At 44.6% G+C, this 21,861-nt stretch overlaps 2 protein-coding genes across 12 annotated transcripts in view; both read left to right on the top strand.

Annotated features, from left to right (window-relative positions):
- Nucleotides 1-21,861, top strand: part of LOC5502675 (receptor-type tyrosine-protein phosphatase F) — a 155,702-nt gene that overhangs the window by 112,786 nt on the left and 21,055 nt on the right. For 3 of the 9 annotated variants that reach the window (XM_048723515.1, XM_048723534.1, XM_048723486.1), the window contains exon 28: nt 838-987. The exons of 2 other annotated variants lie outside the window; for them this stretch is intronic. In XM_048723515.1, coding sequence (XP_048579472.1) covers nt 838-987 — 150 coding nt within the window. Of the gene's footprint in view, nt 1-11; nt 129-284; nt 440-558; nt 695-837; nt 988-1,388; nt 1,492-1,629; nt 1,707-1,835; nt 1,965-2,254; nt 2,378-2,606; nt 2,753-3,044; nt 3,216-21,861 lie in introns of those variants that run through there. 4 more of the 9 variants (XM_048723538.1, XM_048723523.1, XM_048723521.1 and 1 more) reach the window with 4 other exon arrangements.
- LOC5502674 overlaps nt 4,606-21,861 on the top strand; it is a 30,600-nt gene continuing 13,344 nt past the window's right edge. For 2 of the 3 annotated variants that reach the window (XM_048723551.1, XM_048723549.1), the window contains exons 1-15: nt 4,607-4,831; nt 5,609-5,943; nt 6,158-6,302; nt 6,863-7,152; nt 7,946-8,090; nt 8,610-8,908; nt 8,997-9,144; nt 9,238-9,545; nt 14,637-14,778; nt 14,855-15,156; nt 18,209-18,353; nt 18,461-18,799; nt 18,868-19,146; nt 19,377-19,450; nt 19,768-20,005. In XM_048723551.1, coding sequence (XP_048579508.1) covers nt 4,726-4,831; nt 5,609-5,943; nt 6,158-6,302; nt 6,863-7,152; nt 7,946-8,090; nt 8,610-8,908; nt 8,997-9,144; nt 9,238-9,545; nt 14,637-14,778; nt 14,855-15,156; nt 18,209-18,353; nt 18,461-18,799; nt 18,868-19,146; nt 19,377-19,450; nt 19,768-20,005 — 3,295 coding nt within the window. In that variant the 5' untranslated portion in view covers nt 4,607-4,725. Of the gene's footprint in view, nt 4,832-5,608; nt 5,944-6,157; nt 6,303-6,862; nt 7,153-7,945; nt 8,091-8,609; nt 8,909-8,996; nt 9,145-9,237; nt 9,546-14,636; nt 14,779-14,854; nt 15,157-18,208; nt 18,354-18,460; nt 18,800-18,867; nt 19,147-19,376; nt 19,451-19,767; nt 20,006-21,861 lie in introns of all 3 variants that reach the window. The other variant, XM_048723557.1, reaches the window with a different exon arrangement.

Below are 21,861 nucleotides of genomic sequence, written 5' to 3'. Positions count from 1 at the left end.
CCATGCCACAGACTAAGTGCCACAAATACTGGCCAGACAAGACCGAGACATACGGTGGCGTGACAGTCACGCTACACCAGTCGGAAGTATTCGCAGGCTACGAGAATTGTACCTTCATCTTATCTAAGGTAGGTGGTAGTATATGGATAAAAAAAATCTAGAAACCAGAAAACATTCAAGTAAAACAGTCTTTTTAATGTTGCGATCTATTTTGGTTCGGAAAAGTATAATAAGAACAGCACATTATTATTGGAGGTTCTACTATTTTTTTTTACTATTCCAAGGAAAAACGGAGTGGCAGTCGAATAGTTCGTCAGTTTCACTTTACCGTGTGGCCGGACAAGGGCGTTCCCCAATACGCAACAGCAGTCCTTGCGTTCAGACGAAAAGTGCGCGCGTTGAACCCGCGGGACGCGGGACCAGTCATCGTCCACTGCAGGTGAGTTTGTAATTTAACCATAGTCAAGTAGGCCATGCAAGATAGATCACGTGTAGATTAGAAAATCCAGGCTCTCATCTGCTGATCAAGTAGTGTGTATCCCCTTCCATGTTCTTCAGTGTTGGCGTTGAACGCACTGGTGCCTATATTGTTATTGACGCCATGCTGGAACAGGCCAAAAAGAGCCGAACCGTGGATATTCGTAACTACCTCATAGCGATCAGGAAACACAGGCCACACATGGTCCAGACAAAGGTACGTTAGTGTAAATGTTGCTACACAAACGCTATAAACACATAAACAAGAATTTTGCATCCTCGAAGACGCGATTACGCAGCGCGCCATGGAAATGCGATGGCGATCTAGAACTTTGATACGTTTGCAAATTCACTTTTTAGGAGCAGTACTCGTTTATCCACTCAGCTGTGTTAGAAGCCCTGACGTGCGGCAACACAGAGATACAAAGCGAGAAATACAACCAGGCCATGCAGAAACTTGCCTCTGTCAACGGTAAATTCCCGATGACAGGATACGCACTCGAGTTCCAGGTAAGACACGGAACGAGTCTATGGTATGAAGTTATGCGGGATACACCTTTCAGTCGAGGCACTTTCGAAGTCTAGGTGACGAGCAGAACGATTGTGGAATTATGCGGGGCATAACGTTTTCTAGGTTCAGGTAACTCACGGGCTAGCGTAGGGTTTTGAAAAAATGAGGGTTAAAATCGCTGTTGACACGCTGTACTCGCCCAATCCGGATAGGTCCAAGTTCATGCGGAAAACAGAAAGATTTCAGGTGATTTATGGACCGGGTGGCGGGAAACGCGCTCAACAGGACACTCGGGACAGTACATAATATGTAATCGTCACGGAATAGATGAAGAGCTATTTCTTTTAGGGAGTAATATTCGTTAGTTTTTTATCACTACTTCTTGTGCGATCCTTCCCAGAGGCTGAACTCCGTAACAAGCCGTGAGATACCGGTGGAAGAGAAAAGCGTTGGAGAGAAACCACAAAATCTGCACAAGAACAGATTCTCTGACATCATAGCATGTACGTACTGGTTACACTTGAATTTGTGCCAAACCTTCTTGCCTATTTCTACAACACCATATAGGGTGTGTATAATCATCATCGAGGCCGAGCGTGTATGTGCATTTATATATCATCGTGACTCATGGTGTGTTGCAGTGAACAGCTGTAGGGTGATGCTGCATAAGGAGCATGCTGACGAGGAGTCGGACTACATCAACGCCGTATTCCTACATGTGTGTACTTGTCCCTTAAGTATACTTTGACATTTGCGTTTACTGTTTTTGTAATAGAGTGCCCATACATCTGCAGAACAGCGACAAAGATTGAAGCATTTATTTAATCTAAATGACATTTACTTCTAGGCTCACAGGGGGCGCAATGCATTCATCGCTACCCAGCATCCCTTGCTGGAGACCGTGGAGGATTTCTGGCGCATGGTGACGGATTACGACATCGGGACGATTGTCATGTTGAACAACCTGCACGACCAGGTAGCCCCAGAATCTTCTGAGGTTGGGTGGGGGATTGGTTCACGTCATGGGCTAGCGCAATAAAGGGGTGGAATCGATGAATGTATGGTAGGGCGAGGAAACGTATGGGAGAAAACATATGTGTCATAATGAGCATGTGCATACGAAGGTGGTTTTAGTCTGAAGAGAGATAGAAGGGGCATGGGAATGTAGCGTAAGGAGCGCTGTAAGGTTTGGGTATGGAACAAAGCCTTCAATACTAACAAAAGATAAAAGCAAAAATGCAACTGATCATTTCATCGCTTACACAGGAATACCCCCAGTACTGGCCTGACCATGGAGCTACCAAATATGGTCACATAGGGATCAGCGTGCTCAGCAAGCAAAAGAAAGGTGACGTCATCTGCGTCAAGCCTAAGGTGACGCGAAAAAAGGTGAGACGAGTGGAATCTCGTAAATATATCGGCACATAGTTGCTTTACGGATTAGTGGTAACAGGTTTAATCATGTTTTTTTTTCCTTTGCGCTTTACCGACTTTCTTGAAAGACACCAAGCTGAATAAGGCCGCCTAAGCACTTTACAGAAAATTGTCACCTGTTTGTGCACCTGGACATCCAAAACATATCTCTCACGGCTCAAATGTCCCATGTTACACTTCGCAGAAGACGCACGAGGTTCGTCACTTGCATCACGTGTCCTGGACAGACAAGTGCATCCCTAAGGTTTCCCGCAGCGTTCTGGATCTTTTAGACGAAGTTCAGACGTCACAGCAGCAGTGCGGCAACGTGCCAGTCTTGGTCCAATGCAGGTATAATAAACAGGACTCAATACGGGGTTAAGGATTGCATAGAACGATGAAAACGGTCAAGTGAAGTAGTTAAAACTACTATTTTGTTAGGCATTAAATTGGTTGTTTGTTGTTTGTTTTGATACTCTATGAAATACTTTTTTTTCGGTCAGGCTTCAAGGAATAAATATTACCATCATTACCATCACCATCATCATCATTATCATCGCCCTTTCGCTTTTTCACAGAGATCCCCGATGTTGATAATTGTGCCAATTAATATATACATATTGGTTTAAATATTTGTTTCCAGACGCAGTACGTGTTTTGCTATCAAATTATCCAAAAGTACTTGGACTCCTTCAGTGACTACGCAAACTTCTCAGATTGTTGAAAAATAGGCTGACGCTAATGACGGATCCAGGGATTCTACAAGCAACGAATTCTAAAGGCTAAAAGAGCTTTAGAGTCCCTATATTGCTGGGCTAGAGAACACGAAAAATGTAATACAGACCATGTTTCTTAGATATGAATGTTATAATCCCGGTGGGGGGAGGGGGTGACTCTCCAGAAAATTAGACGGAGAAGATCGTCACATCTTTAAGGGTATAAAATTTCGACCAACTACCATCCCTTAGGGGTGTTGAAGGAATTTTAAAATTTTGCTATCTCTTATGGTATAAAATTCGATTAACTGCTATTTTGAAGAGGATGCTGAAGGATTTTTTATCTCTTGGAAAGAATTTCTGTTGACCACGCCCAAAGTGCCATTATGGTTAAAATCGATTTTGCCGATAACCCCGTCTATTTTTATCGGAGCCCCCCCCCCCCCCCCCCCCCCCCCCCCCCTGGGAGTTATAATGTTCTTATACCATACATTGAGAACCGCGAGTGATGTCGCCTAGAAGAAATCAGCAGAATTGTTTTTGTTTGGAAAATAAACGGAAAGAAATATAAATTGTAGTGTACTGAAGGTTCTTCTCTAGCTAAAGCAAAAAAAAATATTCTTTTTCTTGGAGCTCAAGTTTTTATAAAAAAAATTGTCATCTCCATAAGAAACTATTTCTAACTTTCCTTATGGACATTTTCGTTATTTTCAATTTGATAATATTATGATAATATTATTTTAATTTAATAATATTTATAATTGTTTCATGGCCGTCCATACCATTTAAGCAAAAAAGAAGTGTGTACCACTAATAGGTAAGATGCTCACACAATCTTTTAAAGAAAATCGATATGCCCAATTTACTGACTCATGACGTACTTTCATAGTGTGCTTAGCAGTGGCTCAGGCGATAACAAAAAGTTCTTTCATGGTTTTAAAGCCTGCTGGGGAAAAAAGGGCAATAGAAACCTATAGGGGCGACGCACGGGATTTCTGATGAGATGTTTCTTTTTTTTTTTTTTTTTTTTTTTTTTTTTTTTTACATGAGCAAAACTCTATGTCAACACGTCCTTTCCACCATACACACACACACTTTTGGGACCATTCCGCAATTCCACCAGCCCTGCCCTTAACTCATTATTCCATTATTCCTAAAGCATCATTTTTAAACAACTTACGCAGAGTTTTAATAATATCGATGTTACGAGATGAAAATCTATTGTAGCTCCAGGGATGAAAATCTGGTTACTTTTGTCAGTTATTTTTTTGTCTTAAAGGATATTTTCAGTTATGCAAGTAGTTTCACTTGCTGTGAAACAGCAAGAGAGCATGAATAAAGCAACGATAGTTTTATTGTGAACTCTATTCTGGGATAATATACAATTACAGGATGTGATCGTGAGAATATTCACACATAGAAGATTGTAAGTCTGGGCTGAAATATGAAGGTGCGAATTTGTATCTAGCATTGCTAGTAGGTCTATTTGTGATTCAAATTATGTCTGAGGCTTGTCAATGTATCAACAGAGGTGACTGGTTCGAAGACGCGGCTTCTCGAATTACACTGTAAATAATATTGCGTGACTTTGAATTAACTTGATTACGCATGCCGATAGCGACGAGACATGATCGTCTGGTAAAGATGGCGGTGCAAGCACTCTCTTTCTATTTCCGGGTAGCTTTCGCCATCCTTCTGCTACAAACAATCACAGGTAAGCCGTAACAAGACCTCCGATGTAAACCTTGTTTATTGTAAAAACACATAATCTATTGACATCAGGTTCAATAGCGTCGCAAGCGTTAAAAAGCATCGTAAAGAATCATAAACATAATGTTCACTTTCGATCTCGAAGCACAGCGCGTTCTCTGGTGGTTACTCTTTTTACCGAACTGCTATTTGCCGCAATCAGAATACCGAGAGACGTCTTCTTTCCTTGTTATTGGTTAAATATCTCTTTGTAGATCTATTTAATTGCGAGTTTCAAGCATGCATCAGCTGCCTAAAACGTTTAAAAAAGTTTTAAATTCCAATTTATGACGTTCTACTTCGCACTACCACATATGAATTTCTCGCAATGGCCTTATATTGGAGTTCGACAATTTGACAGTTTGAGCATTGAGAAATCGTTGGCGTGCAAAAGGACGGAGGTCCACTGAAAATATAGAAATTTGTTTTTCCTAGTTCTTTTAAAAACGTGATTTATTTTTCTCTAGTTAGCGATGATAGAGTGATAGTGTACATACCTTTTTTGCTTTTATATTTGCATTTTTGCGCATTATGGCTTTGTTAACAATCCTCACATCCATATCGTGTGCTCGGTTTGGTTTCAAATAAGCCAAGTAAAAATTGCTTGTAATGTCCAGAGCCTTTTAGGCGGCACTCTTTTGGCCGCGGTTATTCGAACATGTTTTGTGTTTGAGCATTGAGAAATATGTGGCATGCAAAAGGACGGAGGTCCACTAAAAATATAGAAATTTGTTTTTCCTAGTTGTTTCAGTTTGTGCGGAAGCTGGTTGCTCCAGTCAAGAGGTTGGCATTAGCGATAGTCACGTGATGCCTGATAACAGATTTTCAGCTACGACAATATACGACAGCAGATACCATCCCTATTATGCTCGACTTAACGGTTCGCCTGGATGGTGTCGCAAAAGTAGTGATACTAGTGGCTATCTCCAGATCGACCTCAACGCCGTGTTCGTGGTGTGCGCTGTGGCTACGCAGGGCGCCTCATATGGGACAGAGTGGGTGACGTCATACAAAGTTCAGTTTTCCATGGATAATCAAGCATGGTCCACATACCGGGAGACGGCTGGGACCGACAAGGTAGGGGAGGTATTATATAAAAGCCCTCTGGATATTATTTAAGGATTGAATGCTAATTAATGCTGAATTCAGATATTACCTAATATGTTAATGGGAAATCTACATTTAAAGACTTATATCGGGAGTCCGAGGGATGGTAAATACATTGATGTGGCATTAGTTTCCTAAGAAATGTCTAATTTGTCCCAATAATACTACACGTATGTATCCCCAGGTATTCACTGGTAACACGGACGGAACGACAGTCGTCAAAAACACCCTCGCGGTTCCCACCATGGCGCGGTTCATCCGGTTTGTACCTTTAAGTCATAACAGGTACCCGACGATGCGCGTGGAGGTGTACGGCACTAAACCCGACGGTATGTTGAAGTAGAACTCACTCAGAGTGACTGTCGTAATGTTGTGGCTATTTATGACTGAGCTTTTCTGCGATGGCCGTACTACATCATTCCACCTGCTTGATTATCAACAGAAACCTTGGGGCACGGGGGCACGTCCCCCCATTATTTTAAATAATTATAACGAAATGAGCAGTAGGGACATGGCTGTCCCCCCCCCCCCCCCAAAAAAAAAAAAAATAAAATAAAATAATTTTTTTTTATGTTACTGTATTGTGCCCCCCCCCCCAATCTTTCGAGGCCTGCTACGGTTCTGGTATGGTTGGTGAAGCAGCTACCTTTGAATTAGTCAGACCAGGTCTCTCTTTGCGCTATGCATTGTGGGTCGCGGAAAAATCTAATGCCGAGCGCTAAGAGAGCCAATGTAAGGGCTACCTTTCCATGCTTGCGAACACGATCTGTACCATCCCACTTACATTGCTCAGCTGCAATGAGGACGATTATCATAGCTTTTCTTGGCAAGGACATCTTCAGCTTGACAAATATCTAAAAAAGACTAAATTTCATACTCATTAACATAGTGTGCAAGTCGTCGCTTGGTCTGATGGATGACGTCATCCCGGACTCAGCAATGTCAGCGTCATCGGGTTCAGCGTCCGCTGGCCGTCTATACGGCAACTCATCATGGTGTAGTACGTCATCGTCCGTCTCTGAGTATCTTCAGGTTGACCTGGGAGGGGTGATGACGGTCTCAGGAGTAGCCACACAGGGGTCCCATGGGGAGGAAAAGTGGGTCAAGACTTATAACCTTCAGTACAGTGGTGATGGGACACGATGGCTGACTTATGATGCTGCCACCAGCAATGACTTCGTAAGTTAATCTGTATAAGTGTTAATTAACCTTATTCAGACTGGGCTATTTTGAGCTGTCTGTGACTGGGGAGGGGGGGGGGTGGCTAAAAGGCTCCCCCTCCGTATTTCATGAACCGCTTGGCTAGATATTCTTTCAAATATTGCCCAAATTATCAAATATCGGGTTGAAATTACTTCCCATCATTTAGATATGTCAAAATCAACCTTTTAACGGCTTTACAATGCAAAAAGGCCATAAGGGTTCGCCATCTTGGATCCGCCATCTTGGACTTTTATGATTTTTGCAAAAGAAAAAAAAAATGTAATTCTTACAAGAAAAAAAATTGAATGCATGTAGCTTTTAAAGTGTCATCTACTAAATCTAGTGACATTTTTAACAACAGCAGAGCAAAATTATGCCACCACTCCCCCCAAATATCCGAGGTAAAACATTCTAGCGCTGTTGTGAAACTTGTCAAAACAAACTTATAAAGTCAAAACAAACTTATGCCTAAACAAATTTATAAAGTCAACAGAGGCATCAAAATTTAGAAACAGGACCAAAATATAAAAAAAAAATCACTCCTTTTTAGTGTTTGGGAAACCTATGTGTAAAAAAAACGGTTGCCATGGTAACATGGAGCGTCTCCTCGACATGTCAATGGCATCAAAACTTCCGCAGATAGATTTTAAGATTTTAAAGAGCCCCCTCCCCCCAGTCTGAATAGGGTTAAGGATTCCTATGAATTCTTTGAGATTTAATATAAATTATGTTTCACATTGCTAAAATCGTGTCGCTTTCGTTTGTGCAGAACTTCACGGGTAACGTCAACAAGAATGTTGCGATGATCAAATGGCTCAGTCATCCAATCAGAGCGCGCTACGTCAGAATCAAGCCGCTGACCTGGAATAGCGCAATCTGTTTACGAGCAGACCTGTTTGGAGACATCGAATGCTGTGAGCAACACAATTACGTATACTTGAAACACATGATGTATTATATAAGTAATGAGTACGCATGCAAAAACATCTACAGATAGTGCGCATTATTGATCTACAGATATTATTTTGTGGAGCTGATGAGAGTTTACAGTAAAAACATATTTCTGTGCTTCAGATAGCGTAAAAGCAACAGCACCATAGCACCATATTTATGGGAAAAATATATCAAGATATAATGTGAAACTCTATTGAGCAGCCGTATCTCAAATCGGCGAATTGCAACACGAACGCGTGATAGCGTAAATCTAACATCAACTTTGATAAGTTTTTAATATAGGTAAACTCCATTAAGCACCCGAGTTTTAAAAGTACCTATTGTTTTTGCTATAAAACAAGACCAAAACGAGTTATCCAAAGTTATCCAAAAATCAGTTTTGAAGATATCAAAGGTCCTTGTTGATAGACAAACACACATTATGAGTAAGCATAGAAGGGAAAAAGCATAAACATTTTCTTTTTTATCCATCTCCGTAGCGTGCGAGAGTCTGGCTCTAGGACTCGGTGACAATCGCGTACCTAGCGCAAGTATCTCCGCCTCATCAAACAACGCAAATGCCGTACGCGCAAGACTGGGCACTACAAGCGGTGCATGGTGTGCGGGCTCAGGTGACGTCTCGCCATACCTGCAGGTGGATCTTGGGTCAAGTCACATGATCTGCGCCGTAGCTACACAAGGTGATCCGTCCGCTGACCAGTGGGTACAGACTTATCGGATTGATTGCTCGGATGATGGAGCAAACTGGACAAGTTATAGAGAAAATAACACCACTAGGGTAAGGCAGTAACTGCTATTCTAGAAATATTGTGCTGTATATCACCATGGTAAGCATAGATTCTTTAAAATTGATATTCTTCATATAGAAGTTCAACGGTAATTACGACAGAAACTCGGTCGTGCGTCAAGTACTGTACCAAGCCCCCGCCGCCAGATACGTCCGCGTGGTGCCAATTTCGGAGACTGGGTCAAAGTGTCTACGGTTGGAGCTGTACGGTCACCGACTGGGATCAGGTACTGTGTTTTAGAAAATCTCGCGCCAGACCGCATTTTCGTGTCGTTTATAAAAAAAATAAAAGCAAAATTACCATGCCAACCTTTTATCAGATTGTCAGTCTCACGCAGTCGGCCTTCAGAGCACAAATATGATTCCTGATCATCGCTTCACCAGCAATTCATGGTATAGTAGCGGCTACTATCCCTGGTACGCAAGACTACAAACATCAAAGGCTTGGACACCAAAAGCTGCCGATATAGACAATACATATCTCCAAGTTGACCTGGGAGGTCTGTGGCGCGTGTGCTCTGTGGCCTCTCAAGGGACAACGAGCTCTTTGTTGTCGGAATGGACCAAGCTCTATACTATTGCGTACTCTGACAATAACATCACCTGGACGCCATATAATAAGTCTCAGGTATTGCATACCATATTTGGGATTCCGCCTCAATGATCTTTTCGCCTTTTTATCAACCTCGAACTGTTTTAGTAGATGATATCCGAGTATTTTTGTCAGGCATTTGGAAAATAAAGCCTATTGTAACAACGACAGTAGGCTGTAGGGGGGGCGGTACAGGTACCGGGCTTTTTTAGCTGTTACAAACTAAAGGTTTACAAGACATATATCTGCGGCTTCTACCGCACCCCTTTTTATAGGGTCCGACAACGGTGTCCCTTAGGTAATCTGACACTGACAGCCATGGAAAGCTTTTAGCTCTGTTTAGATAAGGTTTCAGCCAATGGGCGTCCGAGGAACGAACTACCCCCCCATGGGTATGTCGGTTTGTTACCCTTGGGCTACCGTGACTTACGTAATGTTTACATGTTGCTACTGACTACGGTTGTCGCACACTAACTTGTCACACTGCTAGTGCGCATGGCAAGATACACAAATGAATATAATGATTGACAAGATTGCAATCATTTTTGCACTCAAAATCTTAAACCGTACTAAATCCTAATTTCGTCGACGGCCAGGTCTGAATCCTACACAGGGCAAACCCTGTGTGAACTCAGACCTAACTTTTCTTCCTTCGTTAAGAAGCGCGAACCGAGAATTGGTGGCCAAATTCTGGTTGTCAAATACCCCTGGAAAAAAGACGCGCCACTCTTTGCGCTTGACTTTTCCACTGGGTCAAGCGTCAACTTTTTACTTTTCGCTATCCTATTTCTTAGGAACAGCTTAAGTTACTTTGTTGATATAACTTGTTTAAACAAACAGACGCCTTTTAGTTGAATAAACAAAACATACTTATAACGGTTCTTAACTTCAGGAAAGTCGGCGTTTAATTAATGTAAGATATTTAGTTGTCAAAGATGACGTTAATCTATATTTCGTTATTTTCCTCCGTGACATTAGTATCTAATGGATATATTCCCACTGCTCTCATTTGCTCAAATAAGTTATGGGGGAGACCTGGAGAGCCCAAGTGATAGCGGAAATAACTAAGCTTATGAGGTGGATGGGAAAATGAATGAATGAATGAATGAATGAACAAATAGCAGATAGCGGGCATAATAATAATAATAATAATAATAATAATAATAATAATAATAATAATAATAATAATAATAATAATAATCATCATCATCATCATCATCATCATCATCTTTATTAAAAATAATCCCGACAGACAGACGTGGCGGGTTACAAACCATTAACTACTTATATACTTCTCTACTAAATATTTACTTGCGGCAAGATAAAATCATGCCCCCTTTTCCTCAGGCTGCGGGTTTTCCGTTTCGGCAGCATGCAACTCAGGCAGTGGTTGTCATCTGATGTTATCCTCTCCCATAGTTTGACGTCCCTATCTCTGATTATTTCTGCAATTGGTGTGTAACTGGTTGTGTACTCGTATCTAGCAGCACTTTCCTTTGACCAATTCTTGATATTCTGAACTTCAACTGAAGATAAATCAGCAGAGTTATGTCGTTGAGGAATGCTCAGCCTGATGTCATCGGCGTACTTAACCAAGAGGATCTTACTAGGGTTGACCGGGATAATGTCGTTCACCATAATGGAAAACAAGACAGGTCCCAACACAGTTCCTTAAGGAACAACTCTGTCGATATTGACAAACTTCGTTGACACTCCACCCACCACCACCCTTTGTTTACGGTTACCCAAAAAGCTAACAATCCAGTTAATGACATAAGGATTAATGTCATAGGACTTTAGCTTTCTGCATAATATCTTATGGGAAACAGAGTCGAAGGCCTTGCTAAAATCAAAAGAAAATACTCTGACGAAGTCAACGTCCTTGTCTAACCAGTTTAGCCAATGGTGCTGACACTTAAGCAAGGCCATGGTGGTATTGTGGACTTGCTTATAGACAAACTGATCAGATCGTATTTGTGAGTTCAGAGCAGATGACACTTCTTGTTTGAAGACCAGCCTTTCGAAGATTCTCATTATGATGTTTGTCAATGATATAGGCCGTAACTGATTGCATTCGTGCAATGGCGATTCTTTGGGAATGGGTGTCACGTTAGCTAGTTTCCACAGAGAAGGGACCATTTGATGTTTCAGAGAGCTGTTGAAGATTTTGGTAATGACAGGTGCCAGGTGATGGCCATAATCCCGCCAGAGCCAATATGGGAACTCATCAGCCCCAGAAGCAGTTCTCTTTTGATGAATTAAGAGATTTGTTACTGCGTGCTCGTCGATAGAAGGGACTTTGCAACCCTCAGGTATCGGCACTAGCGCCGGAGCTTTATATGCATCATCCATGTTAATGGCCTGGAAATAGGTGTTGATTTCATCAGGCTGTAACACCATACTAACAGGAGTCCCCTGCGATTTCCTGCCCGTAATCCTATTCGCTACGTCCCACCACCCCTTGGAGCCCCTAGAGTGTTCCTTGCTTTCATTCTGAACAGACATCACCTGGTTCATACGGATTAATTTATTAATCCTTTCTTGGCGTATGGTGTTCTTAGCCTCGCTGCGGAACCGTGAAGTCTTATTCCTGATGTTACAGAGATGTTTGACCAAGGGCGATATAGGGTGGGTCCCTGGATGACATTTTGACGTTGATACATGGGAAACTTTGATCAAACAAATTCCACAACCTGTCATTCAAAATTCGTACGCATTCCTCAGGATTCTCAAAGTTGAAATCTTCAGCCCACTTCAGCTTTGAAATCTCTAATTTCGAGTCCATAGCAACCTTCCTATGTTCACGTGTGTCCCTGAGGCTGACATATTTTCTGCTGGGTTTAACAAGGGCCAATGGCGGTACAGTTACTACAAGATGGTCGGATCTTACAAGACCTTTGTTCACTGAGCCATGTTTCCATAGGAAAGGATAATTAGTGAGAAAGACATCCAGAATACGTTCTCCCCTGGTGGGGACCTTGACCATTTGGTGTAATGCATGTTGACGCGTAAACTCACTAATGTTCAACTGATTTATATCACCAGCTATGATGATCTTAGCATTTGGGTTCTCCAGTAAAATCTGGTCACACGTATCAGACATGAAGTCAAGTAATACAGCTGCATCATAGTCTGGGTTTGGAGGGTGGTATATACTAGCCGCATAAAATTCCGAGTTTGGTGTTGTTATTATGCACCAAACAGTCTCAGATTCGAAACTAGCAGCTACATTGAGCACTTTCATCTTCCAATCATTTCGGCAGATGATTGCAACCCCTCCACCAGCTCTGAGATCCGCTTGGTCCTTCCTCACCATCACATAACCATCAGGGCAGATCAAGTGCGATAGCAATTCCCAGAAATGAGAGACAACATGGCCGCCACGCATGCGTAATAGTGCACATACAATGTCAAAATGGCTGCCATTTATTATAAGGAAACATGGGGAGACATCACAATTTATCAAATTTTCTCGTTTCAGAGATTTTGGGCTCACGATGCAGGACTCGAAAAAAAAACCCTTGCCATTCGAGTGATACACTTTCCGTTCAAACGGTGCCAGAGAAAGCCCTATAATTGTTCCTTGGACATTGCACTTTTGTTCGCTTAAGAGCATGCAATCCTCCATACATTCTCTGTAATTTCATTGAAATCGGGCATAAAAGTAGTCGTTTAAAAGGTAGAACTGTTCGCCGCATCACAGGTGCAGGACTCGAAATTGGTAAATCGACTATCCTTCCATCAAATTGGCCAATCAAATAGGCAGTAGCGCCTTCCAATCTTGTTCCAGAAGAAATAACATTTGATGTAGTTATGCCTAGTTCAGGAACCATTATTGTTGTCTTTAAGATACAGACTGAAGCAAGGAAAACGGTGCGCTCCGCAAGAACAACTTCTCTCCGTTCGTCCGTTCTCCATTTTGTTTTTAAACGGCCCCACGGCTTTCTGGGACAGACACAGGGGAACCATAAACCCTTTCTAAAATACATTTTTTTTTTAAATTTGCGCATATAATGTTTTCCAACCTCAGCAAGACTGCCGCACTTCCATTATCATTGGACGTATCAAATCAGAGATGCTCCTTGCACGTTTAAATACCGCTAATACTACTTTTATTTGGAATTTTAGTCAACCTGATTAAATACTTCTAGTGTAACAATAGAAGGGAAGCCCCTGTGCTGGCCGGAATCTCGTTTTTTTTGTGATACCGCTGTTATTCCTCGCGGGCCTAGCAAAATGTGAGCCCAGAGAAACCACTGGCTAATGTCGCTTATTTCTGGGAATGGAATCTTTTTATTCAACCATGACTCAGAGACTAAGCATATGTCGATGTTAGTTGAGCTCAGCTCAGCATAAAGAGCCGGGGCTGCGTCAGGCTTGGCAAGAGATCTGGCATTAAGAACCATGCACTTTGGGACTATTCTAGAAGCATTGGTTCCTGAGAAAAGTTTAATCAACGAGAGAGTTTGCGTTCGTGTCGTTTTCCTTCCGTGACAGCCATTGCGTGACCAATTTGAAATAACAACGGGAATCTTGTAAACTTTGCTGTTTAGTCTTTCCTTGACCTTTTTCCCGGCCCTGCATCGTCTATATTTCCGGCGAACTGGACAGTGATCTAAGTTGTCTGGTCCCGGGTTCCATTCGACGTTCATTGAAGTTGTCAAATCTGGCGGGAACGGATGAAGAAGAGAAATATGTCCACGTTTGTGCCATATGCTAATCGGCCTGAAAGAAAACTTGGCAAATCTTAGCCTCCAAGGCAGCAAATTCCTCACGGTTACTCTCGAATACGCTGAGTAGCCTCTTATATTATAGTAATGAGGGGCATTGAGGTTCCCCATCCAAGACACAGCGATAAAAGCGATGAAAAACATCGCGAGTTTCAAATTGGCTGCCATGTCCGGCGCTAATACATTCATACGCCAGGTCAATGCGATTATCGTGGTATCACTAACTTATAGCATGGCATCTCGGGGAATTTCGTGATAAATTATCCCACAATGCCACCTTTTTAAAGGGCCGTGATGCGAGTGACACTTTTTGAAAGGGCAGGTCAGAATTTTAATTTGGTTGCCGGAATGAAATTAACAATAAGCAAAACGAAACTTTTATAATGTTTTTTTACAGGTGTTTACTGGAAATACTGATATATCAAGTGTAGTGGTGAGACTGCTCGCTCATCCGCCACTGGCCAGATTCATCCGGTTTGTTCCAACAGCATACCAAACTTACCCAACAACAAGACTGGATTACCGCGGATTACAGTCAGGTACCGCCACGTTGCATGATGCATAAAGGTTTATAAGAAAAGCCATGTAATATATCACAAAACAACCGCTTTTCAGCTTGTGCATCGTCACTCGGAGTGGAGCGTGGCTACATCCTTGACTCACAAATGACGTCATCAAGCAATAATGGCGCGTACACGGCATCCGCTGGCCGATTGTACGGCGGCTCATCTTGGTGCAGTTCCACATCAGCCAACACTGAGTATCTTCAGGTTGACCTTAGAGGGGTGAGGACAGTTACAGGAATAGCCACACAGGGTTCCCGCACGCTAAGAAAGTGGGTCACGCTATACGTTATCAAGTACAGCTTCACTGGAACCGAGTGGAGCGACGTCAAGGATGGCGGGTCTATACCAAGGGTAAGTAAAGTGACGTCATGGATGGCGGGTATGTACACAGGGTAAGTTAAGTGACGTCATGGATGGCAGGTCTGTACTCGGGGTAGGTAGAGGTGACGTCACGGATGGTGGGTCTATACCAAGGGTAAGTTAAGTGACATCATGGATGGCAGATCTGTACTCGGGGTAGGTAAGGCGACATCATGGATGGTGAGTCTGTACCCGGGGTAGGTAAGGTGACGTCATGGATGGCTGGTCTGTACTTAGGGCAGGTAAGGTGACGTCATGCATGGCAAGTCTGTACTCAGGGTAGGTAAGGTGACGTCATGGATGGCAGGTCTGTACTCGGGGTAGGTAAGGTGACGTCATGGTTGGCAGGTCTGTACTCTGGGTAGGTAAGGTGACGTCATGGATGGCTGGTATGTACACAAGGTAGGTAAGGTGACGTCATGGATGGCTGGTCTGTACTCGGGGTAGGTAAGGTGACGCCATGGATGGGGGTCTGTACTCGGGGTAGGTAAGGTGACGTCATGGATGACAGGTCTGTACTCGTGGTAGGTAAGGTGACGTCATGGATGAGGGTCTGTACTCGGGGTAGGTAATGTGACGTCATAGATGGCAGGTTTGTACACAGGGTAGGTAAGGTGATGTCATGGATGACAAGTCTGTACTCGGGGTAGGTACGGTGACGTCATGGATGGCAAGTCTGTACTCGGGGTAGGTAAGGTGACGTCATGGATGGCGGGTCTGTACTCTGGGTAGGTACGGTGACGTCATGGATGGGGGTCTGTATCCTGAGTAGGTAAGGTGACGTCATGGATGGCGGGTCTGTACCCGGGGTAGGTAAAGTGACGTCATGGATGGTGGGTCTGTACTCGGGGTAGGCAGAGGTGACGTCATGGATGGCAGGTCTGTACTCAGGGTAGGTAAGGTGACGTCATGGATGAGGGTCTGAACTCAGGGTAGGTAAGGTGACGTCATGAAGGATGGTGGATCTGTACTCAGGGTAGGTAAGGTGACGTCATGGATGGCAGGTCTGTACTCAGGGTAGGTAAGGTGACGTCATGGATGGCAGGTCTTTACTCAGGGTAGGTAAAGTTACGCCATGAATGGTGGGTCTGTACTCGGGGTAGGTAAGGTGACGTCATGGATGACAGGTCTGTACTCGTGGTAGGTAAGGTGACGTCATGGATGGCAGGTCTGTACTCGGGGTAGGTAAAGTGACGTCATGGATGGCAGGTCTGTACTCAGAGTAGTTAAGGTGACGTCATGGATGGCGGGTCTGTACTCGTGGTAGGTAAGGTGACGTCATGAATGGCAGGTCTTTACTCAGGGTAGGTAAAGTTACGCCATGAATGGTGGGTCTGTACTCGGGGTAGGTAAGGTGACGTCATGGATGACAGGTCTGTACTCGTGGTAGGTAAGGTGACGTCATGGATGGCAGGTCTGTACTCTGGTTAGGTAAAGTGACGTCAAGGATAGCTGGTAAGTACTCAGGGTAGGTAGAGGTGACGTCATGGATGGCAGGTACACAGGGTAGATATAGGTGACGTCATGGGTGGCTGGTATGTACTCAATGTAGGTAGAGGTGACTTCATGGATGGGGGGTCTGTACTCAGGGTAGGTAAGGTGACGTCATCGATGGCAGTTCTGTACTCGGGGTAGGTAAGGTGACGCCATGGATGGCTGGTATGTACTCATTGTAGGTAGAGGTGACGTCATGGATGGTGGGTCTGTACTCAGTGAAGGTAAAGTGACGCCATGGATGGTGGGTCTGTACTCGGGGAGGGTAAGGTGATGTCATGGATGCGGGTCTGTACTCAGGGTAGGTAAGGTGACTTCATGGATGACAAGTCTGTACTCAGGGTAGGTAAGGTGATGTCATGGATAACTGGTCTCTACTTGGGGTAGGAGAGGTGACGTCATGGAAAGCAGGTATGTACACAGTGTAGGTAAGGTGACGTCATGGATGGAAGGTCTGTACTCAGGGTAGGTAAGGTGACATCATGAATTGCAGGTCTGTACCCGGGGTAGTTAAGGTGACGTCATGGATGGCGGGTCTGTACTCAGGGTAGGTAAGGTGTCGTCATGGATGGTGGGTCTGTACTTGGGGTAGGTAAGGTGACGTCATGGATGGCGGGTCTGTACTCAGGGTAGGTAAGGTGACGTCATGGATGGTGGGTCTGTACTCAGGGTAGGTAAGGTGACTTCATGGATGGCTGGTCTGTACCCGGGGTAAGTAAGGTGACATCATGGATGGTGGGTCTGTACTAAGAGTAGGTAAGGTGACGTCATGGATGGCGGGTCTGTACTCGGGGTAGGTAAGGTGACGTCATGGATGGCGGGTCTGTACTCGGGGTAGGTAATGTGACGTCATGGATGGGAGGTCTGTACTCAGGGTTGGTAAGGTGACGTCATGGATGGCAGGTCTGTACTCAGGGTTGGTTAAGGTGACGTCATGGATGGCAGGTCTGCACTCAGGGTAGGTAAGGTGACGTCATGGATGGTGGGTCTTTACACAGGGTAGGTAAGGTGACATCATGGATGGGAGGTCTGTACTCAGGGTTGGTAAGGTGACGTCATGGATGGCAAGTGTGTACTCGGGGTAGGTAAGGTGACGTCATGGACGGTGGGTCTGTACTCAGTTTAGGTAAGGTGACGTCATGGATGGCAGGTCTGTACTTCGGATAGGTAAGGTGACGTCATGGATGGGGGTATGTACTCAGGGTAGGTAAGGTGACGTCATAGATGGCAGGTCTGTACTTGGGGTAGGTAAGGTGACGCCATGGATGGTGGGTCTGTACTCGGGGTAGGTAAGGTGACGTCATGGATGAGGGTCTGTACTCAGGGTATGTAGAGATGACGTCATGGATGGGGGTCTGTACTCAGGGTATGTAGAGGTGACGTCATGGATGGGGGTCTGTACCCGGGGTAGGTAAGGTGACGTCATGGATGGCAGGTCTGTACCCGGGGTAGGTAAGGTGACGTCATGGATGGCTGGTATGTATGGCGGGTTTGGTAAAGGTTACGTCATAATTCTGTTTGTAAAGCATTCAATATCTTGCTTTTCCAGATATTTGACGGCAACGTGAACCACAACACAGGGCGTGTTAACTGGTTTAAGGTCCCCATCGCTGCACAATTCATCAGGGTTCACCCTCAGGCAGTGAATGGCGGCAACGCCTGCATGAGAATAGACTTTTATGGCTGCACTTTTGGTATGCTCTGAAATGTGTCAACTGCTATCCTTGGGAGCAAAAACACATGCTTTGAGAATCTAGAATAGTTTTGTAGTTTCTCTCATTTCAGCTTTTCTTATTTCCAGTATTTTTACCTGGTTTTAAATCTGAAAGACAAATCAATCTCCAGGCATCAAACGGTACACACGTGTCTGTACCCTGTCTGATAAACGGACAACTGCAGCCCGTTGATTTTAAATGGTACAAAAATGATACCTTGATGGCTGGGGATACTTCAAGCAGTATCACCGTAACGTACCGCTCAGCAGCTGACGTGAAACACAGCTACAAATGTGTGCATCCAGACCCGAACCGCCGACCTGTAAATTGTGTCCAGTCGTACGCATGCTCTGCAAGGTATCCGCTGACTCTACCAAGTGCAGGCATAGCCAGACGTGCTGAGATAGCGGTCTCTGTCCAGCTAAGTGAGTATGACTCGATAAGGATGTTCTAACAATCAACGGTTTCTAAATTGCACTTCTGCATTTTTCAGATGTTTTGGCAGCACCAGTAGTAGCTGTAACAAGGAATAAGCGCTCACTTACACTGCAGCTGACGTCATTAGCAGACGACTCGACAGGACCGCTGACCGGTTATACCGTCAAGTACCGGACGAGTGGAGCATGGACTACACGTGAGATCCTCTCGTCGTCACAATACGAGTTGACTGGTCTTGTGCCGTACACGAGCTACACGGTGCAGGCAAGAGGGAAGAGTGTGGTTGGGCTCGGGTTGTGGAGTTCAGCGGGTTCCTACACAACTCTCATGGCAGGTACAACCACAGTAGAAATTTCTCATCGCACACAAGTTATTATAAATAACAAGAGTAATCCATTTTAACATATAAGAAAGTTTTTTGAAAGGCTGATCAGGGGCGAGATCCTCGGAGATTTGATAAAAGAAGGGCTTACTGAATAAGAAGTTGCTTTAGAGAGGCCATGCATGAATACCTTCACTTTTCGGGTCACTTTTATGTAAGATGTGAACATCTTTGTTATTCAGATCCAGATGGAAAACTTATAATTTCTCAATCGACGGCTGCAACATCATCCACCGCAATACGGATACAATGGACGGTATGTAAAGAAATAAGATCGCCTTAAATTTTTGTATCACTCGTTGTAATATAAAGAATAATCAGTGCGAAAACTAAGGCGGGGACTAGTTAATGGAGCGGAAATATTTATGTTTCTTTAGTAGAATCTCTCTTGCTCCTCAAGCCTGCTTCCCGCTTGAAGAGCCTTCAACTTTGATTACGTCAATGATTAATCAAAAACTGGTATACGACCTAGAATTTCGTCCGCCCTGTAGAAGTCTAATGAAAAATATTCTGTGTCTTTTTGTATCGTCCATGACTTGATATGCATCTTCACATGACCTTTTTTGGTTTCAGCTCTCCTCTGACTACCGACTTAACGGGCAATTTAAGGAATACATAGTATTGTTCGAGTACATGGCCAGCAATGGAAGTAATATTATAAAATCAGAAAAAGTGACAAACATCAACACGCAAGACCTTTCCTTGAGCCTGCTCAAAAAATTTACCAATTACACCCTTACCCTTCGCTCAAGTAACACTCAGTACACCGGAGCCACAAGTGACGCGCGCATTGTACAGACCTGGGAGGACGGTGAGTAACACTGAGTACATACGGGAGTCACAAGTGACGCGCGTATTGTACAGACCTGGGAGGACGGTGAGTAACACTAAGTACATACGGGAGCCACAAGTGACGCGCGTATTGTACAGACCTGGGAGGACGGTGAGTAACACTAAGCACATACGGGAGTCACAAGTGACGCGCGTATTGTACAGACCTGGGAGGACGGTGAGTGACACTAAGTACATACGGGAGCCACAAGTGACGCGCGTATTGTACAGACCTGGGAGGACGGTGAGTAACACTAAGTACATACGGGAGTCACAAGTGACGCGCGTATTGTACAGACCTGGGAGGACGGTGAGTAACACTAAGTACACACGGGAGCCACAAGTGACGCGTGTATTATACCGACCTGGGAGGACGGTGAGTAACACTGAGTACATACGGGAGCCACAAGTGACGCGCGTATTGTACAGACCTGGGAGGACGGTGAGTAACACTGAGTACATACGGGAGCCACAAGTGACGCGCGTATTGTACAGACCGGGGAGGACGGTGAGTATCACTAAGTACACGGGAGCCACAAGTGACGCGCGTATTGTACAGACCTGGGAGGACGGTGAGTAACACTAAGTACATCGGAGCTACAAGTGACGCGCGTATTGTACAGACCTGGGAGGACGGTGAGTAACACTGAGTACATACGGGAGCCACAAGTGACGCGCGTATTGTACAGACCGGGGAGGACGGTGAGTATCACTAAGTACACGGGAGCCACAAGTGACGCGCGTATTGTACAGACCTGGGAGGACGGTGAGTAACACTAAGTACATACGGGAGTCACAAGTGACGCGCGTATTGTACAGACCTGGGAGGACGGTGAGTAACACTAAGTACACACGGGAGCCACAAGTGACGCGCGTATTGTACCGACCTGGGAGGACGGTGAGTAACACTGAGTACATACGGGAGCCACAAGTGACGCGCGTATTGTAAAGACCTGGGAGGACGGTGAGTAACACTGAGTACATACGGGAGCCACAAGTGACGCGCGTATTGTACAGACCGGGGAGGACGGTGAGTATCACTAAGTACACGGGAGCCACAAGTGACGCGCGTATTGTACAGACCTGGGAGGACGGTGAGTAACACTAAGTACATACGGGAGCCACAAGTGACGCGTATTGTACAGACCTGGGAGGACGGTGAGTAACACTCAGTACATACGGGAGCCACAAGTGACGATTGATCTCAGATGCCGCGTTTGATCTCAGGTACCGGTCTTAATCTCAGATGCCGCGTTTGATCTCAGATTCCGGTCTTGATATCAGATGCTGGTCTTGATCTCAGATGCCGGGTTTGATCTCAGATGCCGGTCTTGATCTCAGATGCCGCGGTTGATCTCAGATGCCGGTCTTGATCTCAGATGCCGGTCTTGATCTCAGATGCCGGGTTTGATCTCAGATGCCGGGTTTGATCTCAGATGCCGTCATCTTGATCTCAGATGCCGGTCTTGATCTCAGATGCTGGGTTTGATCTCAGATACCGGTCTTGATCTAAGATGCCGGGTTTGATCTCAGATACCGGTCTTGATCTCTGATGCCGGTCTTGATCTCAGATGCCGGTCTTGATCTCAGATGCCGGTCTTGATCTTAGATGCCGGGTTTGATCTCAGATTCCGGTCTTGATCTCAGATACCGGTCTTGATCTCAATTGCCGCGTTTGATCTCAGATACCGGTCTTGATCTTAGATGCCGCGTTTGATCTCAGATACCGGTCTTGATCTCAATTGCCGGGTTTGATCTCAGGTACCGGTCTTGATCTCAATTGCCGGGTTTGATCTCAGGTACCGGTCTTGATCTCAATTGCTGTTTTTGATCTCA

The sequence above is a fragment of the Nematostella vectensis genome, chromosome 1 (genome assembly GCF_932526225.1).
Source record: "Nematostella vectensis chromosome 1, jaNemVect1.1, whole genome shotgun sequence".
In the NCBI taxonomy this organism is placed as follows: Eukaryota; Metazoa; Cnidaria; class Anthozoa; order Actiniaria; family Edwardsiidae; genus Nematostella; species Nematostella vectensis.
This window is presented reverse-complemented; position numbering and strand designations above follow the sequence as displayed.